Source organism: Scyliorhinus canicula, chromosome 1, assembly GCF_902713615.1.
Source record: "Scyliorhinus canicula chromosome 1, sScyCan1.1, whole genome shotgun sequence".
Lineage (NCBI taxonomy): Eukaryota > Metazoa > Chordata > Chondrichthyes > Carcharhiniformes > Scyliorhinidae > Scyliorhinus > Scyliorhinus canicula.
This window is the reverse complement of record NC_052146.1, coordinates 162,714,143-162,735,761: the sequence shown is the minus strand read 5'-3', so window position 1 is coordinate 162,735,761 and position 21,619 is coordinate 162,714,143. Positions and strand designations below refer to the sequence as shown.

Here is a 21,619-nt window from a genome sequence, read left to right as displayed (position 1 = left end):
TCACAGCTATCCAGTGTGCTCACTGCTATCCAGTGTGCTCAAGCTGGCCAGTGCGTTCAAAGCTGTCCAGTGCGTTCAAAGCTATCCAGTGTGCTCACAGCTATCCAGTGTGCTCACAGCTATCCAGTGTGCTCACAGCTATCCAGTGTGCCCAAAGCTATCCACTATGCTCACAGCTATCCAGTGTGCTCACAGCTATCCAGTGTGCTCAAAGCTATCCAGTGTGCTCAAAGCTATTCAGTGTTCTCACAGCTATCCAGTGTGCTCAAAGCTATCCAGTGTGCTGAAAGCTATTCAGTGTGCTCACAGCTATCCAGTGTGCTCAAAGCTATCCAGTGATCTCACAGCTATCCAGTGTGCTCAAAGCTATCCACTATGCTCACAGCTATCCAGTGTGCTCACTGCTATCCAGTGTGCTCAAAGCTGTCCAGTGCGTTCAAAGCTGTCCAGTGCGTTCAAAGCTATCCAGTATGCTCAAAGCTATCCAGTGTGCTCAAAGCTGTCCAGTGCGTTCAAAGCTATTCAGTGCACTCAAAGCTACCTTGTGCACTCAAAGCTATCCAGTGCACTCAAAGCTACCTTGTGCACTCAAAGCTATCCAGTGCACTCAAAGCTACCTTGTGCACTCAAAGCTATATTATGAACTCAGCAAACTACATTGAAATATTCAAGGAATTTATTTACTTACATGACATCAAATTTATTCATTTTTAGCATTTAGACGGAAGTTCTTTCCACTATATAGTATATGCTTGAGAACACATAACAGATTCCCATCACTTTGTCACTGTAGTCTCTGGGCCCATACTTTTCACTTACCCAACCCCCAGTCTCAAGGGGCTAAAGTCTCCTCCTGTACTCTGTCCCCCTCTTCCCACCCTGAATTTCAGGGTCCAAACTCTTCCTCCTCAAACCATTGCCATCCAACCAATCCCCCCAGTCTCTGGGTTTAAACCCTCTCTCTCAGTCCCACCCCTTACCAACCTCACGGTGTAAACCATCAATCCTGCCAGCATCCAGCCACCACTCCCCCACACTACCCCCAGTCTCAATATTCTCTTCCTCCAGTCTCCAAACTCTTATCCACCTCTCTCCCAGCAGGCCTCAAGCCCCCAAAACTCCAGGCTCCAGCCCCTGCCAAACTCTCAAATCTAGCCCCACCAATTCTTGGGGAAAGGGGCGTTCTGGGTTGTCGTGAGGGAGAAAACTGGTAAAATTAGCTCCATTTTAAGATGTTTGAAGCTGTGGAAATATAGAAATGTGGAAAATAAACTCTGATCATTTTTAGGTGTCCAAATGCTTAAGTGACATTGCTAATGGCAGATTATTGAGCACTGCTCTTTGAGGCAATCGATGTTATTGATGTCAGTTACATCACTTGCAATGTTAAGTGATAACTAAATGGTTGCTTTTGAGTGAAATTTTTTTCAAGGAATGGATAAATTATTGCATTTGAGTGCAATTGATGTCAAATGAGTGCAGATGAAAGCAAATGCAAAGAGAATTTGCGAGTGGGATCTGTCCATGGTCACTCCCAGCGGAGACGATTAAAATGTTGCAGGTGAATTCAAGGCCCTGTAAGGACTGTGCCAGCCAATACCCTGAGATGGACAGACCCTGTCAGCCTCTCATTTTCTTACCTTAATGGATTGTCCCTTCCACCAACCCTTTCTCCAATCAGGACACTAAACTCTTCCTACTTCATCCCTCTATTTATGTAAGCTGCCATTTCCCTACTCTGCAGCCTTGTGACAATGGATATGATGTAATGGAAATTAAATAGAGTCCTGTGACGAACGCGGATATTTCCTGGCACTCGCAGCACCGAGAAAGATCTTGCTATTTAACGGGACTCTGTTTTGTTTTGGGGCCTTGGCGAGGAAAGCCCCACCAAGGCCACACTTACTCTCATTTCCGGCACTGGCGGGCGGAGCTCCTCTGCCAGAAGAGATCGGGGCAGCATTTTCCAATGGCAGCCCGATCTCGAGACCCCCAACACGGCCCCCGGACCCCTCAAAGCCCCAAAGCGCCCATAAAGGGGTCATTGAGCCCCCCACCTCACACCGGCAGGGCACCACCAGGCCCAATCCCCGGTGCAGGCAAAATGCCACCTGAGCACTTTGGCACTGCCAACCTGGCAACCGGGGGGGGTCCCCAGGCATTCGGATGCCCTTGGGTGATCAGGGATAGTGCAGGGTGGCACTCTGGAGCTTCCGCTGGAATGTGGGCACCTTGGCACTGCCAGGCTGCCACCCTGGTACAGCCAAGGTACCTGGGTGGAACTGCCAAGCTGGCAGGAGCACTGCCCAGGTGCCATGGTGGCACTGCCCATGAAAGGAGAGTGGAGTGGGGGTATGAAGGATGGGGGTCGCAGGGCAAGTTGGAGAGGCCCCTGGGAGGTGGAGGTTGTTGGGCGGGGGTCCTGAATGGGGGACCTGTAAGGGGGCATGGGCTCCCATAATGAGGTGTCCTCACTTGGGGGAGGGGTAATACCCATGTGTGTGGGGGTGACATTGCCCATGGGTGTAGGGTGTAGGTGACCCACAAGCTCACTTAGAGATTGGGGCACCCTTTCAAAATGGCAACCTGATCGCTGAGCTCAGTTCTACAATTATGAAAAAAATTCTAAGGGTGGGCCAAACCAGCGAGAAATTGCCCAGTTCCCAAAAAAGTGATTAAGTGCACAATCTACTGATCACTTTACGCCTGAAAGACAGCGCGCCGTGGTCCAATTTGGCTAGTAGATGCCAGGAGACTCCACTCCCGGCATCTACCCGGCTCGCTATGCTTCGCGAGAACTGTTGTGATGTAATTCCCGCCCATTGTGGCAAATCTAGTCTCACTGTAATATGCAGTTGCTTGAGGTACCCGAGGTGTTGAGATCTATCCCCTTAGCCTGAGAGACCCTGGGCCAGCGCTGTTCAGTACTGGTCCCCACGAACAGGGACCAGATGGAACAGCACTCTTGGCGGTTTCTCAGGGGGTTGGAAGCCCCCCAGGTGCAGGCCCTCTTGGCAGGGTAGTACCCTGGCACTACTAGTTCTACCCAGAAATGCTGGCACTGCCGGCTTGGCACTGCCAGCTGGCAGGGGGCTGCCAGGGGTCAGGCTGCAAATACCAAGTGGTCAAGGTGACATTTTCTTACCGAGAGGGATCAACCCAAGGGTGCCATTTGGTTGTGAGGTGTGGTGGAGGGGGGGGGGGGGGGGGTGAGTTGGGGCTTGGTTGAGGTCGGGTCATGGAGTCAACAGATTGGGATGCCTTTAAAAATGGCGTCCCAATCTCTCTCTGCACTGCACTGAGGCGTTCCGTCGAGTGGGGCTGAGGCCCCATATCTAACCAGTCGTGTTAGATAGTGTGTTTCTCAGCGCTGTGAATGCCGAGAGACACGTGGATAAACACGCTCACTGTGGGACTGTTTCTATTTAGTTAGATCGGGCCCTAAGGGGCTGGTTTAGCTCACTCGGCTAAATTGCTGGCTTTTAAAGCAGACCAAGGCAGGCCAGCAGCACGGTTCGATTCCCGTACCAGCCTCCCCAGACAGGCGCCGGAATGTGGCGACTAGGGGCTTTTCACAGTAACTTAATTGAAGCCTACTCGTGACAATAAGTGATTTTCATTTCATTAAGTGTCGTGAGATAGCGGTGGGGATCTCGCCAGGAGAGCTGGCGGGAATCCAGCAAAACCCGCTATAAGTGACATCTAGAAACCTTTCCGTTCGATCATGCCCCTAGTCTCTCAAACTGAGAATCTCGCTCCCTCATTTTTAAACAGTGACCCTAGTATTGAATCTCCCAAAAGAGGAAACATCTGCTCCACATCCACCCCACACCTATTGACCTCACTGAAATTAGCCCGTCAGAATGCACAAGAAAATCCCGCAAGAGAAAGACAAATCAGGAGGACATATTTAAAATCCTTGGACCTAAATGCAAGCAGTCTACGGAATAATATCAATGAGCTGACGGCACAAATAGTGACAAATGGGTAAGATTTGCTAGGGTTACTGAAACATTGTTGCAGGGGGACCGGGACTGGGAGTTGAATGTCCAAGGATACTCAGTATTCCGAAAGGGTTGACAGGATGGAACAAGAAGTGGAGTTGCTTTATTGGTTAAAGATGACATCAAGGCTGTATTAACAAATGATATCGGCACTAAAGACCAAAATGTTGAATTGATCTGGGTGGAAATAAAAAAACAAGGGAAAAAACTCCCTGGTAGGAGTAATTTACAGGCTCCCGAGCAATATTTCCACAATGGGTCATAGTATAGAAACCAAGAAATAATGAGGGCTTATGAGAAGGGCACAACAGTAATCAGGTGTAAATTTGAGATGCATATTGACTGGATTAACCAATCTCCCTCGAGGGAGATTGTTTGAGCCACATTTCGATTATTGCTGCTATATCATAATTCTTTGTGGAGATATGCACCTGCAGCTCACCAACGATACTTTGTGTGACCCTTGCATTCCAAACCCAGTCTAGTCTGCCGTTCTATCACCACCCCTAGCCCTGTCTGATCCCTCCCACATCTAGCCTCGTGCTATTTTTCTCTCCCAGTCAGTCTCCTGTGCACCGTGTTCCCCCATCCCTTATGTTTCATCTTGGTGTCCATTCCCCTCCCCCCAGTGTATTAATAACTCACAGCTCACTCTGATCAGAACAACAAACAAAGACAAAACTCTTGTGCTCCCATTTTTTCAGCTCCAGGCCTTTGTTGTGTAGTTTGGAATAACACAGCTGCCACTTGGTGCAGTTTTAAGTAAAAGATGCTCCAGACTTTGAAATTATTTCAATGTGTTTTATTGAACTATTAGCACAGTTCTCAATGAGTTTGACTCTCTGCTAATCTAATTGTCGTAACTCAGTCTAACTGAACCAACCTTGCTCTGAGCCACGTGCTGGGTTGTGATGCTGAGGATACACCCTGTCTCACTCTGTAGATGTTGGTCTGTGGAAAGAGGCGGGGTGTGAGTGCCTCATCCCTTTTACAGTGAGATACCACCCCTGAGTGTCCTGACTGCTCATTGGTTGTGTCCTATTCTCTGTGTTCATTAGCTGCATGTTTGCATATCACAACAGCCTTTATTACAATTTGTTTTATCAGCTTGTAGCTTAATATCGAGTCAGTGGTGGGGTGGGGATGTATTAGGGGTGGGGGTAGGGGGGAGAGATGCTGAGCTCACATTTCAGTGGTCGCAGTTAGCAAAGACTTGCTTCTGTTTGGTGCTGGAATAGTCGAGCTGGGCGCCAATTGGCTACATCACAGAGCCTAACAGAAACCAAAAGGAAAACATCTTGGTGGGCTTTACAATTCTGAGTCTTTATCAGGTACAGGCCCTTCTGATATGTTCATTTGTAAATCTGTAATGTGTGTTCTTCCTGTTCTCGCAGGGTTCACCTGGTGTGGCTGGAATTACAGGGACACCTGGCTCAAAGGTATGGATCATGTCTCTTTCTTTCTTCTTTGTAAATTGAATGACTTACTCTGTGGAATATCTAGATATCATCTGTACCTTTGTAAAGAGTGTTGTTTCCATCTCCAGTATCTCAATAACAGTCACTCACTAAAGGATTCTGTTTGAGGATATACCCTTTCTGCCTGTGATCCATGAGGCAGATTTTTAAAAATTCATTCATGGGATGTGGACGTCGCTGGCTAGGCCAGCAGCCCTGCCTAATGGCGTGTGAGAAGGTGAAATGAGCCACCTTCTTGAACCATTACAGTCCGTGTGGTTTTACTTTATTTGTAGTGGTTTTGTGAGACTGTGTGGCTGCACGGCTTCGCCTTGGAATTCAGAACCAATCACATTGCTGTGGGACTGGAGTCTAACCAGGTAAGGATGGCCAGAAGGCCATCGGTGAAGCAGATGGGTTTTTATGACAATGCGAACTTCATGGCTAACATTACTTTTTTTTTAATAAACAATTTTATTGAGGTCGTTTTTGGCTTTGTAACCAGTTACAGACATCAACAGAAAGAAAGCAAAAAAAGCAAAAATGTGCAAACATCCACGTACTTTCAATACTTCAATCGTAACATACTGCACAAGCCCGCTCCTCTCCCACCGGTACTACCCGCCATTTTATCCCTCCTACTCTACTCTACTCTACTCTACCCACCCCGCCCCCTGCTGACGCTCACTCTCCCGCAAAGAGGTCAATAAATGGTTGCCACCTCCGGGCGAACCCCTGTACAGATCCCCTCAAGGCGAACGTTATTTTTTCCATACCCAGGAAACTCGACATGTCCGCAAACCACAACTCAGTCTTCGGGGGCTTTGAGTCCCTCCACGCCAATAGTATTCGTCGCCGGGCTATCAGGGAAGCAAAGGCCAAAACATCGGCCTCTTTCTCCCCCTGGACTCCCGGGTCTTCCGAAACCCCAAAAATTGCCACCCCTGGACCCATCGCCACCCTTGTTTTTAGCACCCGGGACATGACGCCCGCAAATCCCTCCCAGTACCCCCTAAGCTTAGGGCATGCCCAAAACATGTGAACGTGGCTCGCTGGTCCTCCCGCGCACCTAGCGCATTTGTCCTCTATCCCGAAAAATTTGCTCATCCGAGCCACCGTCATATGGGCCCGGTGAACGATCTTAAATTGAATCAGCCCGCGCCTGGCACATGTCGCGGTTGAATTTACCCTACTCAGGGCCTCTGCCCACAGCCCGTCCTCCATTTCCCCGCCTAGCTCCTCCTCCCATTTAAGTTTCAGTTCCTCCGTCTGGGACCCTTCCTCCCTCATGAGCACCTTATAAATATCAGAGACTCTACCCTCCCCTTCTTCCCCCCTAGAGACTATTTACTAAGACTAGCTTTCAGTTCCAAATGTATTAATTAATTAAATTAAAATTCCACCAGCTTCTGTGGTGAGATTGGAACCTGCATTCCCAGAAAATTAGCCTGGGCCTCTGAATTACCAGCTCAGTGACATTACCACTATGCCACACCTCCCCTCAGGATGTAGAATCTAGTCCTGCCCTCCAGCAATGTTGCTATCTTTGGAAGTTTGAACTAGCTGCTTGGGTGGGTGACTTTCTCCCTAGTTTACGTTCACAGTGTTACAGTGGCCAGTACTTCTGTCTCACAGCACCAGGGTCCCGGGTTCAATTCCAGCCTTGGGCCACAGTCCAAAGATGTGCAGGCTAGGTGGATTGGCCGTGCTAAATTGGCCCTTAGTGTCCAGTGATGTGCAAGTTAGGTTATGGAGATAGGGCAGGGTAGGGGAGTGGACCTAGCTGGATTGCTCTTTCAGAGGGTCGGTGCAGACTTGATGGGCTGAATGGCCTTCTGCGTTGTAGGGATTCTATGAAATCCAATCTAGTTCATACTCAACAATGCCCAATTTATTCGCTTATTGTCACGAGTAGGCTTCAATGGTTATTGGGAGTTTCATGACATGGACAGAAGCTCTCAGACCAACACCTCCTGCATCGCTGGGCCATGAGTTTTTTATCAGTGTTAACAGCTCTTAACATTACATCAGGCCTGCAAATGTATTGAAAGATCCCTTCAAGAGTCGAGCAGTGCATATGGGATTCAGCAGTGCTCACTGGTAATAACTTGTTCCAGTATAGATGTGTTGGAGAAAATTATGAATTGCCTTGTTTAATGGTCAAAATGGTCCGGAAGAATTTTGAAACAAAGTCAAAGACAAGACTGAAGGTTAAGCCCAGTGTTGAGAAATAAAGGATTGCATCTATATTGTACCTCATCACAAAATGATATAATTTCTCATGGACAAACCATCAGGTTGGAGCACAGCATTTTGTGTTCGGTATTGAGATGAATGTCCAGTTCATCTGATTTTGGTGCCATTAACTGAGGGCCCAATATTGACCAGGAAACTGGGAAAACTTCCTATCCTGTCATCTGGGGCCGGTTTAGCTCACAAGGCTAAATCGCTGGCTTTTAAAGCAGACCAAGCAGGCCAGCAGCACGGTTCGATTCCCGTACCAGCCTCCCCGGACAGGCGCCGGAATGTGGCGACTAGGGGCTTTTCACAGTAACTTCATTGAAGCCTACTCGTGACAATAAGCGATTTTCATTTCATTCTGATGTTCAGCAACTCACTTAAAGAATCAGATACCTGTTGATGCAACATCATGGTGTCATCCTTGATCTTGTACAGAATTTAAAGTCACGACCTCCTACTCAGAAGCGAGCATGTTACCAAGTCACCCAAGTTCTCACTTGACATAGGAGCACAGGAAGTAGGAACAGATGAAAACCATTCAGCCGCTTGAGCCTTCAACGAAATGCTACTTTCCTACACTATCCCCATATCAGTATTCATCAAAGAGAAGGAATTGGTGGATGTTAAGTTGGGAGAAGGGTGTGTAGATAGCCTGGGTCACATTGAGATACAAAAAGAGATGTTGGGCGTCTTGAAAAATATTACGGTAGATAAGTCCCCAGGGCCTGATGGGATCTACCCCAGAATACTGAAGGAGGCAAGAGAGGAAATTGCTGAGGCCCTGACAGAAATCTTTGGATCCTCACCTGTCTTCAGGTGATGTCCCGGAGGACTGGAGAATAGCCAATGTTGTTCCTTTGTTTCAGAAGGGTAGCAAGGATAATCCAGGGAACTACAGGCTGGTGAGCCTTACGTCAGTGGTAGGGAAATTGCTGGAGAAAATTCTTCGAGACAGGATCTACTCCCATTTGGAAGCAAATGGACGTATTAGCGAGAGGCAGCACAGTTTTGTGAAGGGGAGGCCGTGTCTCACTAACTTGATTGCGTTTTTCGAGGAGGTCACAAAGATGATTGATGCAGGTAGGGCAGTGGATGTTGTCTATATGGACTTCAGTAAGGCCATTGACAAGGTCCCTCATGGCAGACTGATGCAAAAGGTGAAGTCACACGGCATCAGAGGTGAATTGGCAAGATGGATACAGAACTGGCTAGGTCATAGAAGGCAGAGAGCAGCAATGAAAGGGTGCTTTTCTGATTGGAGGTCTGTGACTAGTGGTGTTCTGCAGGGATCAGTGCTGGGACCTTTGCTGTTCGTAATATATAAATGATTTGGAGGAAAATGTAACTGGTCTGATTAGTAAGTTTGCAGACGACACAAAGGTTGGTGGAATTGCGGATAGCGATGAGGACTGTCAGAGGATACAACAGGATTTAGATCATTTGGAGATCTGGGCAAAGAGATGACAGATAGAGTTTAATCCGGACAAATGTGAGGTAATGTATTTTGGAAGGTCTAATGCAGGTAGGGAATATACAGTGAATGGTAGAACCCTCAAGAGTATTGACAGTCAGAGAGATCTAGGTGTACAGGTCCACAGGTCACTGAAAGGGGCCACACAAGTGGAGAAGGTAGTCAAGAATGCATACGGCATGCTTGCCTATATTGCCCGGGGCATTGAGTATAAGAATTGGCAAGCCATGTCGCAGCTGTATAGAACCTTGGTTAAGCCACACTTGGAGTATAGTGTTCAATTCTGGTCGCCACACTACCGGAAGGATGTGGAGGCTTTAGAGAGGGTGCAGAAGAGATTCACCAGGATGTTGTCTGGTATGGAGGGCATTAGCTATGAGGAGAGGTTGAATAAACTCGATTTGTTCACACTGGAAAGACGGAGGTTGAGGAGCAACCTGATAGAGGTCTACAAAATTATGTGCGGCATAGACAGGGTGGATAGTCGGAGACTTTTTCCCAGGGTAGAGGGGTCAATTACTAGGGGGCATAGGTTTAAAGTGCGAGGGGACAAGGTTTAGAGGCGATGGAAGAGGCAAGTTTTTTTACACAGAGGGTAGTGGATGCCTGGAACTCACTGCCGGAGGAGGATGGGAATAGAGGGATACGGACCCAGGAAGTGTAGAAGATTTTAGTTTAGTAGGATAGCATGGTCGGCACAGGCTTGGAGGGCCGAAAAGGCCTGTTCCTGTGCTGTACTTTTCTTTGTTCTTTGTTCTTTAATCCCTTGATATCTTTAATTTATAGAAATTTATCAATTTCTGTCTCAATGGCATAGCCTCCCCAGCCCTCTGGGGAAGAGAATTCAAAGGATTCACCAGCCTTGATGATCCCGTCACTCAACAGTCGCTGGACCTCCGACTTGATAAATGTCTTTTCTAGCGAACTGTACCGCCTGTTCTTGGTGGCGATGGGCTTACAGTCAGGAGTGAGGTTCGCAAAGAGTAAAGGGGGGGAGACCTTGAGGGTCGCGAAGGTCCGCCAAACTGTAGGGTCAGGCTTCGGTGGTTACATTGAAAGTCCAATCCGAGCAGTGGGGGGGCGCAGAGGTGGGGGACGATGTAGAGCTTAAAACAAACGTCCTCTGCGCCCTGCATCACGAGATTGGCGATACAGTACCCCTGGATTTGAACTGAATGGGACCCGGAGGCAAGGGAGATTGTTTGGGAGGCTGGGTAGGTGTGGAGGGAGCAGCGCCTTACTGTATAGGGGTGGACAAAGCTCTCCGTGCTCCTGGAGTCGAAAAGACAGGGGGTCTCGTGCCCGTTGACCCGGACGACCATCATGGATTTCTTCAGCTGTTTCGGCTGCGACAGGTCGAGAGTGACTGCGCCCAGCTGCAGGTTGCCTGTGTGGTCGGTCGAATCACAAGGTGCCGGCTCCCATGAGTCGCACGTGTTGGGCTGGGGCGAAGATGGCGACCGAGATGGCTGCCCCCATGAGTTGCACGTGTTGGTCGGTGTTGGGGCTGGCGACCAAGATGGCGGCCCCCACGAGTCGCACGATGCTGATGACGCATCTCACATGGGCGTTCCGGGCAGGCACGCAGCCGCATTGTCGGCCTTAGGTCGGCCCAGACAGACTCTAGCGCAGTGCCCCTTTTTCCCACAGTCGTTGCACGTCGCTGTGCGGGCTGGGCAACACTGCTGGGGGTGTTGGCCCTGGCCACAGAAGTAGCACTGTGGTTCCCCGGGCTGGGCTGGCAGACGCACAGGCCTGCGATGTAGTCGGGTCCGACAGGGGTGTCCACGAGGGGTTCTCCAGGCCCACGGGGACGCATTGAGGTTCTGGTAGGCCATCTCGATAGCTTCAGTTCCTCGCGAGTAGAGTCAGGGTTTCCAGATACTCGTCCAGCGATTCTCCGGCGCGTTGACGGCGAGTAGTGAGGAGGTGTCTGGCGAACACCTCATTTACGGGCTTCATGAAGTGTGCCTTGAGAGTTGCGACCGCCGCCTCGTACGTGGCCGCTTTCTTGATTATTACTGAGATTCGATGGCTCACCCGAGCATGGAGGAGTCACAGCTTGAGGGTCTCCATGGGAGTCATTGTGGAGGAGTCGAGGTAGGCCTCAAATTATCGAAGCCAAAGTTCGAATATCTCCTTGGCTTCGGACGCGCGGGCGTCGAGTTTGAGCCTGTCTGGCTTTAGAGCGGCTTTCATAGTGCTGTCTCTGATTAATAAATTGATGTGCCTTCAATACACAGTGAGGCAGAGAGAGCGAGTGAACAGTAGGCTTTATTAATCATGAACTTGCCTAGCCAGTGTCTGTTGTACAGATGAATGCCGTCCACAGGTGGCCGGTCTATATATGGCCCCGGTGAGGGCGGAGCCAGAGGCGGATACTGTAAGTGCAGTATCTAGAAGCAGCTCAGATCACCACTTCCAAGTCATAGGTTACAGTATCATACATGCATTAGGTGAATACATTCACCACATAATCTATCATTTCAAAGACCTACCTGATTAATTAAGAATGTGATATTTTCGAAATCGGACATCTTTTATGTGCAATTTGATTCCAGGGGCTTTGAAGAGCCTCTGGTCAGGGTCACTCCTTCCTCTAATGCTCAGGGTGTCTTCCATCTTCTCCTATTGATGATAGCTCCTGGTTCCATCTCATTCCTCACTATTGGAACAATCACTGATTACAGAGCAGTGTCATGAAGGCCACATCATGATGCTTTAAATTCTTTCTTAGTTTGTGGACACTGCTGTTCACTACACCTCAGGCAAGGGTCAGGTTGAGAAGGCGGGGCCTTCACGAATAACCTCAGCCGGTATGGGAATTGAACCCGGGCTGTTCGCATCGCTCCACATCATGAACCAGCCATCCAACCAACTGAGCTAAACCGACACAGTTTCTGAATGGCTGACAAGGCCACCTCCGATGATAGTAAGCTTCAACCATGTTTCTATGGATCTGGATCCAAAGAATATGTCTGTGGTCTAGTTATGCGAATCATACTGTGCATATTGGATATTCTATTAAGAAACCGAACTGCAGGCTCTTCAGGAGATTAGTGAACCAGTTCAGTTTTTAAGACAGTCCAATGACTTCATGGTTATGTTTATTAATATGTGTTTTTTGTTTCCAGCTTTATTAAATTGAATTCTGTTGGGATTTGACCTCCTGTTCTCTCGATGAATCTCGGCAATACCAAAAACTCACAAAATCAGCCTGTCATATTGTGTCCTACTTATTACTGTGAATGTAGGGGAGGAATCCCATCTCTGATGGAGAATTAATTTCTAATACTTTCTCCACATTTTTTCTCCCAAGGGTGAGCCGGGAGCACCGGGTGAAAAGGGTTCCCAGGGAGCGAGAGGAGCACCCGGAATGTACGCAGGGTACTCAGGCAAGAGTAGCGGCATGGGCATCCCAGGCCCTCCGGGTGCTCCTGGCGAAAGAGGATTGCCTGGCCCTTCAGGCCCTTCAGGTGTTACTGGAAGGCCAGGAACACCTGGAACACCAGGAACAGCGGTAAGGAGTTATACTTCAGCTTGTGCCTCAGTGTCAGTCAGTTCAATGCATTTTATGTAGAAGTACAGCGATTCTTTCAGGAGATGCATGCTTACTCCTGGTTCTTTGGTAAGGACTTTCATGGACTTAGCTTGTCCAATGTGGACCAGTTTTCCCTACATCCTTCCTTTACATTCATTGGATACTCCGAAGGCCTCAAAATATCCAAAGAATCTGTTTGCATTGGGATGGTGTCCATTTGCACTGAGTAATGTTAGTGATTCTGCTGAAGTGGATGGATCAGAGGCCAAAACCAACAGGAACATCCTTTCAGAATTATACCCAACAAAGATAGGAGATTAGGAACCAGGAAGGTCATTAGCCCTTTGACTCTGATTATGCCTCATCTGTAACTCAACTTAACCTGCTCTGGTTATCTAATCCTTAATGGCCTAACGTAATAAAAATGAAAAGGTTATTTCAATTGATCTCAAGTATACACTATCTTTGGGGAGAACGTTGCTTATTCCTACGACCTAGATTCCAGTAACATCGGCAATGTATTCCCCATCCAGAGATGATGAAATAGAATTTGGGTTCTCCTCTGCTTATTCTACATCCATAAGTCTGCGACTGCACTTTTATTTGCATAGAACCACATCTGCCATTATTGGTCCAGCTTTTCCAAACAGTACCTGCACTCGCCATGTTCCTGGCCCCAAATTCCCGATGTTCACTGCACCTAGGATAGAGAGTTCCATAGATTTCAGTGAAGTAATTCCTCCTTATTTCTGTTTTAAATCTGGCACCCCTTAGCCTATAACTAAGGCCTTTCGTACTAGAATGTCCAGCAAGCAAAAGCATTGCTCTACGTCTAGCATCCCCCATTCGCACCTTCCATATTTCAATTAGATCTCTTCTCATTCTTCTAAACTCCTGCAAGTAAACTGCTCTTCAGAAGACAAATCCTTCCTCCCTGGAATCAATCTTATGAATCTTCTCTGAACCGCCTCCAATGCATTTTGATCCCTATGATATTCATCGCCTTCACGGTGAGTTCAGCAACAAATCAGAAACACCAAGAGATCATCAGCTCAGTCACCAGAAGAAATAGGTGTCCTCCTCCAGGTCTCGGGTGGCAAAGCCCCTGCCCCAGGCTTTCTATTTCCTCCCAAGAGACAACCCTAAAACCTCCTCGGCCGATGAACAGCCAGGGAGCCACATAAAATTCCTCTCACGTGAGTCAGACCTTTTGACAGCGCGTCTGATGTTAAAAGGGGACTGCTAATGGAAACTCAGCGGATAGACACTTCCCGCCCGAGATCTGAACACAGTTCATTTTCAAGCTCCCCTCCTGCCCCTGAACTCCTCCTTCCAACCAGAAAATTGAGGCTGGTTCGCAAAAATGATGAATAATTGAACACTTAACGGCCTCAATTGATGCAAGGGCAGATAGGCCAGCCTAGGCCTTGCCTGCTTAAGAGTAAAATTGCAGAGAAATGAAGGCGGACAGGAACCCCAGTGATGGGAGTCAATGAAATCTGTCATTTCATGACATTTTAATGTAATTATTTTGTTAAGCCCACACCATACTAATACTGTATATAAATATCGGAAAGCACCTCGGGTAAATGTCCTCTGAGCTGAAGCTGAAAAACTAAACGTGTTCATGGTCCTTTTGCACAAAGGGAGCATTCCCTCGTGCAGTTTCCAGAATTCCTGCTTTAACTCGGATTCTCCATTCAATCAAGTGACACTTTCTGAAACTAAGTCAATCTTTGATTCCTTCCCGCAGGCTGAAAGTGTTAATTTTGATGAGATCAAGAGGTTAATAAGACAGGAAGTTACAAAAATCTTTGATGGTGAGTGAACCTTTTTATTCGCAACCCTTCATTTCCTCCAGGTGTCACTGTGATGTTTTTTGCTTTGTGGCTGAGGATGGCTTCGAAGTGTATTGTCTCACAAAGAACATTAAGCTATATTTTTGACACAGCTAATTTATTAACACTACAATTAAATAGATTCAAATTACTAACTAAGATTTACAAGACTATAGCTAATAAACTACGATTCTATCTCCAGAGCTTCTAAAACACGACTACTCTCTATCCTGCCTAATCACCTACTCCCTGATTCAAGGGTATCACGGGATCCACGTGCATGCTCTTGATCCCCATCTAGTGGTTGGATGCATTCATATTAAATTGTTAATCTTTCATTTACCGTGCAATATCCATATTGTCACAGCAGACAATGGGATCTGGGAACCGATTTACCAGGGTTTATTCAGAGTAATTTCCAAGTTCCTAATCTCGGTCTGACCACCCGGATGGGCTGCTGAGTGGAAGCTAGTCAGTCTTCCACACCCGCTAACCTTTGTGTAGAACGCGGGGATAACAACCTCTGAGCCTCGCTCACGCATCTCCTATCAGTTGGTGGGTGGCACTGATAACGGCTGGCATCTGGGAACCAGATTCACTCGTGTTCTGAAGTGTGTAAATAATCTCATTGCATTCCGAAAATAATTTGTATGTTATCACAGAAAAAAATGTTGCTTCATGCCATCCTTCCCTCCAATTATAGTTACAGCCCCTCTCCCCAAATATAGGTACAGCCTCTCTCCCCAAATATAGATACAGTCCCTCTCCCCAAATATAGATACAGTCCCTCACCCCAAATATAGATACAGTCCCTCTCACCACGCAGGAACAGCCCTCTCCCCAAATATAGGTACAGCCCCTCTCCCCAAATATAGATACAGTCCCTCTCCCCAAATATAGATACAGCCCCTCTCCCTAAATATAGATACAGTCCCTCTCCCCAAATATAGATACAGTCCCTCTCACCAAATATAGATACAGTCCCTCTCACCACGCAGGAACAGCCCTCTCCCCAAATATAGGTACAGCCCCTCTCCCCAAATATAGATACAGTCCCTCTCCCCAAATATAGATACAGTCCCTCTCCCCAAATATAGATACAGTCCTTCTCCCCAAATATAGGTACAGCTCCTCTCCCCAAATATAGGTACAGCTCCTCTCCCTAAACTTTTGGACAGCCCCCCTCCTCAAATGTTTTTTTAAAATATTTTTATTCAACAAATTTTCAACAGTTTTACAATTCACAAGAACCCCACAAATTCCCCAGCCCACCGAAACTCACTCCCCCCACCCCACGTCAACAGTCAATGGTAACCAACTCGCAAAATTGCACGGTAAACAAACCCCAACAATTGTAGAACCCCCTCCCCCCCCCCCCCCCCCCCCCAGAGCAAATTTAATCTTTTCCAGAGTCAGAAACTCCAGCAGGTCTCCCAGCCACACCGAGGCACAGGCTGGAGAAGCTGACCTCCACCCGCCCCCGAGCAATCAGTGAGGCGAAGGCTAAGACATCTGCCCCCGCTCCTGTCTGCAGTTCCCGCCTCACACCCCGAATATAGCTTTTAGGGGACTGGGTTTCACATCCACATGCAGAACCCCCAAAATGGTGCTAAACACCGTCCTCCAAACTCTTTCCAACATCGGGTAGGACCAAATCATATGTACAGGATTCGCAGACCTCTCCCATATCGCTCACATCCTCCTCCCCTTCGAACAGCTGGCTCATCCTAGATTTTATAAGGTGCACCCTTTACACTACCTTCAGCTGCATCAGCCCCAGCCTTGCGCACAAAGTTGAAGCATTTACCCTCCACAGCACCTCGCACCACAGTCTGTCCTCCAACGCCACCCCAACTCTTTTTATCCCACTTCGCCTTAACCCCCTCCATGGACACTCCATCCTCTTCCTAAATCCTGCTGTAAATCGCCAAGATGATCACCTCTCCAGATCCTTCATTTACTCACTTCCCATCCCCGGAGCCTTGCGTCCATTCTCCCTGGCTCAATCCCATGAGTCCCCCTAATCGGCATCCCCCCTGACCCTGCTCCCAACCTAAAATGTTCCCTAAACTGCCTTTGGATCTTCAACATGGCCACCACCATTTGACTCACCGAATACTTCCCTGACGCCATCGAGAGCGGCACCATTGCCAGTACCCACAGCCCTGACTCCCTACAAGAACCTGCCTCTATCCTCACTCACAAAGCCTCCACCTCCCTACTCCATCCCCAAACCTTCTCTGCATTTGCCACCCAATAATAATACATAAAATTTTGGTGGCCTCCCTACCAAGCTAGTGAAATTAATCTTCTGAAGCCCTGCCCAAACCTGGGCCAACTGTATCCCCAGATACCTAAAACGTGACGTGCTAGCCAAAATGGCAGCCCCCCCCACCCCTGCTCCCACAAGACCATAAGGAGCAGAATTAGGCCACTTGGCCCATCGAATCTGCTCCGCCATTCAATCATGGCTGATATTTTCTCATCCCCAGTCTCCTGCCTTCTCCCTATAACCCCTGATCCCATAATTAATCAAGAAGCTATTTATCTCTGTCTTAAAGACACTCAGTGATTTGGCCTCCACATGTTCACCACCCTATGGCTGAAGAAATTCCTCATCATCTCTGTTTTAAAGGATCGTCCCTTTAGTCTGAGATGGTGTCCTCTCCTTCTAGTTTTTCCTACAAGTGGAAACATCCTCTTCACATCCACTCTATCCAGGACTCGCAGTATCCTGTAAGTTTCAATAAGATCCCCCCTCATCCTTCTAAACTCCAACAAGTACAGACCCAGAGTGCTCAACCGTTCCTCATACGACAAGCTGTTCATTCCAGGGATCATTCTTGTGAACCTCCTCTGGACCCTTTCCAAACCAGCACATGCTTCCTTAGATATGGGGCCCAAAACTGCTCACAATGCTCCAAATGAGGTCTGACCAAAGCCTTATATAGTCTCAGAAATACATTCCTGGTCTTGTATTCTAGCCCTCTTGACATGAATGCTAACATTGCATTTGCCTTCCTAACTGCTGACTGAACCTGCACGTTAACCTTAAGAGAATTGTGAACAAGGACTCCAAAGTCCCTTTGTGCTTCTGATTTCCTAAGCATTTTCCCATTTAGAAAATAGTCTATGCCTAAATTCCTCCTTCCAAAGTGCACAACCTCACACTTTTCCACATTGTATTTCATTTGGCACTTCACTGTCCACTCTCCTAGCTTGTCCAAATCCTTCTGCAGCCCCCTTGCTTCCTCAATACTACCTGTCCCTCTGCAGATCTTTGTATCATCTGCAAACTTAGCAACAGTGCCTTCAGTTCCTTCTTCCAGATCATTAATGTATATTGTGAAAAGTTGACCACCATCAATGCCTCCACAATCTCCTCAGCTATCTCTTTTAGAACCCTGGGTGTAGTCCATCTGGTCTAGGTGACTTATTCACCTTCAGATCTTTCAGTTTCCCCAGAACCTTCTCCTTAGTGATGGTCACTACACTCACCTCTGCCCCTGATTCTCCTGGAGCTCTGGCATCCCACTGGTGTCTTCCACCATGAAGACTGATGCAAAGTAACTATTCAGTTCCTCTGCCATTGCTTTGTCTCCGGAGGGGAGATCACAAAGTACTCACTTTTCCATCAATTCAGTTTGTACTCCAAAAACGTCTCAAATCTCTGGAGCAACCCCATTATACTCCCCACTGAAGAGCTCGGCTCCAAGATAAACAGCAACAAGCCACCTGCATATAAGGACACCCTATGTTCCATCGCTCCACCCCCTTCACAACCCCAAGCACAACAACGCCACAAACTTCGACCTAGTCCCAAATTTCTCCAATACTGCCATCAAATTACTCCATTCCACCTGATCAAACACACCCACAAACTACCCTGAAACGGGACATAAAAGTCCAAAAATCAGAGACTCTTGCAGGAGCCATTTAACATGCAACCTCCACCTACATTCTGCCATTCGATGTCTTCTCCCCCCCCCCCCCCCCGCTCTACCCAAATATGGATACAGCCCCACTACCCAAATATAGGTACAGCCCCACTATCCCAATATAGGTACAGCCCCACTACCCAAATATAGGTACAGCCCCACTATCCCAATATAGGTACAGCCCCACTATCCCAATATAGGTACAGCCCCACTATCCCAATATAGGTACAGCCCCACTATCCCAATATAGGTACAGCCCCACTATCCCAATATAGGTACAGCCCCACTACCCAAATAGAGGTACAGCACCTCTCCCCAAATATAGTTCAGCCTCTCTCCCAAAATATAGGAACAGCTCCTCTCCACAAATATAGGTACAGCCCCTCTCCCCAAATATCGGTACAGCCCCTCTCCCCAAATATCGGTACAGCCCCTCTCCCCAAATATCGGTACAGCCCCTCTCTGCAAATATAGGTACAGCCCCTCTCTGCAAATATAGTTCAACCCCTCTCCCAAAATATAGGTTCAGCACCTCTCCCCAAATAGATGGGCAACCATCTCCTCAAATATAGGTGTAGCCCTTCGGTCCAAATATAGATACAGCCCCTCTCGTCAAATATAGATACAGCCCCTCTCGTCAAATATAGATACAGCCCCTCTCCTCAAATATAGGTACAGCCCCTCTCCCCAAATATACGGGCAACCTCTTTCCTCAAATATAGGTGTAGCCCCTCGCTCCAAAGATAAGTACAGCCCATCTGCCTAAATTTAGGGACAGCCCCTCCGCCTAAAAATAGGGACAGTCCCTCTCCCCAAATACAGGGACAGCCCCTTGCTCCAAATATAAGTACAGCCCCTTGCTCCAAATATAAGTACAGCCCCTCTCCCAAAAAAAGGGGTTGCTCTTTAATGCAACTTAATAAACTTCCATTTGGCACCATCCTTCTTTGCCACTGCTGTTGTTTTTTTACCTTTCAATCCCAAGTGATGTGCCACTAAAATATCTTACAGATATTGATATGACATCACAGAGTGAATCCTATTTGGTTGAATGCACCTTCAAACCTAGTCTTGGTTGAGGTGGAACTGGGATCACAGCATTAACCCCAATGTCTTCTTTCCAATTTACATTCTAATTATTCCCAATACTCTATGCTGTTATTTGAGTAGAGGAGGTGTTCTGTGCAGGCTTGTGACCGATCTCCCCTTGAATTGTAGAGACCAACCGGACTATCACCGTTCTCCAATTGTAGTTTTTGAAGGTGTTCCCATCATTTCCAGCCACGACTGGAAATTTGTGCAGTATAGTGATCAGGAGAACCCACTGCAGCTCACTCATTGGCCTATGTTCTGCTTTCTAGAAAGGATGGCGTACTACCTCGCCAGAATACGTGCTCCAGCAGATTTAACAAGCCCAGGAAGGCCAGGACCCCCTGGCAAGATTGGAGTCTCCGGACATCCTGGACAACCAGGTCAGCCCGGATTGCCAGGACAGAGTGGAAGAGATGGACGCCCTGGGATACCTGGGCTGAAAGGTATAATTTATTTGAAACAATTGGGTACTCAACTGCTGCGTTCATGTTACATTCCATACGGTGCATGAAGATTTTTGTTTTATTACAATGTTTATGTACAAGAATGCGGCTGATAGTACGCAATAAAATTTGCCCTTGGATCTGCTCTTCAAGTGCTGTACATATCCTTGGACTTTCGATGGACACAGTGTAGAAGGAGCTTTACTCTTTCTCTAACCCTGTGTTGTACCTGTACTGTCAGTGTTTGATGAGGGAGAAAGTGTAGAGGGAGGTTTACTTTGTATCTAACCCCGTGCTCTTCCTGTCCTGGGAGTGTTTGATGGGGACAGTGTAGAGGGAGCTTTACTCTGTATCTAACCCCATGCTGTATCTGTCTTGGGAGTGTTTGATGGGTACAGTGTAGAGGGAGCTTTACTCTATATCTAACCCCGTGCTGTACCTGTCCTGGGAGTGTTTGATGGGGACAGTGTAGAGGGAGCTTTACTCTGTATCTAACCCCGTGCTGTACCTGTCCTGGGAGTGTTTGATGGGTACAGTGTAGAGGGAGCTTTACTCTATATCTAACTCCGTACTGTACCTGTCCTGGGAGTGTTTGATAGGGCAGTGTTGAGGGAGCTTTACTTTGTCTCTAACTCCCGTACTGTACCTGTCCTGTCAGTGTTTGATGGGGACAGTGCAAAGGGAACTGTACTCTGTATCTAACCCCGTGCTGTACCTGTCCTGTCAGTGTTTGATGGGGACAGTGCAAAGGGAACTGTACTCTGTATCTAACCCCGTGCTGTACCTGTCCTGTCAGTGTTTGATGGGGACAGTGCAAAGGGAACTGTACTCTGTATCTAACCCCATGCTGCACACCTTTGGATTGTCAGAGGACACCGGGCACCCGGAGGTGGACTGGGAAAATCGGGTTGATAGTGGATCCCAAGAAAAATAATTTGTGGAATGTCCAAGAGATTTTTGGGGGAGCAGCTTGTGACAGAGCCTACTAGGGAACAGGCAATTCTGGATTTAGTGATGTGTAATGAGGCAGACTTGATTAGGGAACTTAAGGTGAAGGAACCCTTGGAGATCAGTGACCACAATATGATAGAATTTACCCTGCCGTTTGAGAGGGGGAAGCTTGAATTAGATGTAACTATAAGCCAGTTAGCTTAACTTCGGTAGTAGGGAAGATGCTGGAATCTATCATCAAGGAAGAAATAGCAAGGCATCTGGATGGAAATTGTCCCATTGAGCAGACGCAGCATGGGTTCATAAAGGGCAGGTCGTGCCTAACTAATTTAGTGGAATTTTGTGAGGACATTACCAGTGCGGTAGATAACGGGGAGCCAATAGATGTGGCATATCTGGATTTCCAGAAAGCTTTTGACAAGGTGCCACACAAAAGGTTGCTGCATAAGATAAAGATGCATGGCATTAAGGGTAAAGTAGTAGCATGGATAGAGGATTGGTTAATTAATAGAAAGCAAAGAGTGGGGATTAATGGGTGTTTCTCTGGTTGGCAATCAGTAGCTAGTGGCGTCCCTCAGGGATCAGTGTTGGGTCCACAATTGTTCACAATTTACATAGATGATTTGGAGTTGGGGACCAAGGG

General features: G+C 47.6%; 1 protein-coding gene across 5 annotated transcripts in view; it reads left to right on the top strand.

Moving 5' to 3' along the window:
• Positions 1-21,619, top strand: part of col16a1 (collagen, type XVI, alpha 1) — a 476,156-nt gene that overhangs the window by 442,238 nt on the left and 12,299 nt on the right. For all 5 annotated transcript variants that reach the window (XM_038801937.1, XM_038801918.1, XM_038801946.1 and 2 more), the window contains 4 exons: positions 5,399-5,443; positions 12,493-12,693; positions 14,468-14,534; positions 19,852-20,025. In XM_038801937.1, coding sequence (XP_038657865.1) covers positions 5,399-5,443; positions 12,493-12,693; positions 14,468-14,534; positions 19,852-20,025 — 487 coding nt within the window. The remainder of the gene's footprint in view (positions 1-5,398; positions 5,444-12,492; positions 12,694-14,467; positions 14,535-19,851; positions 20,026-21,619) is intronic.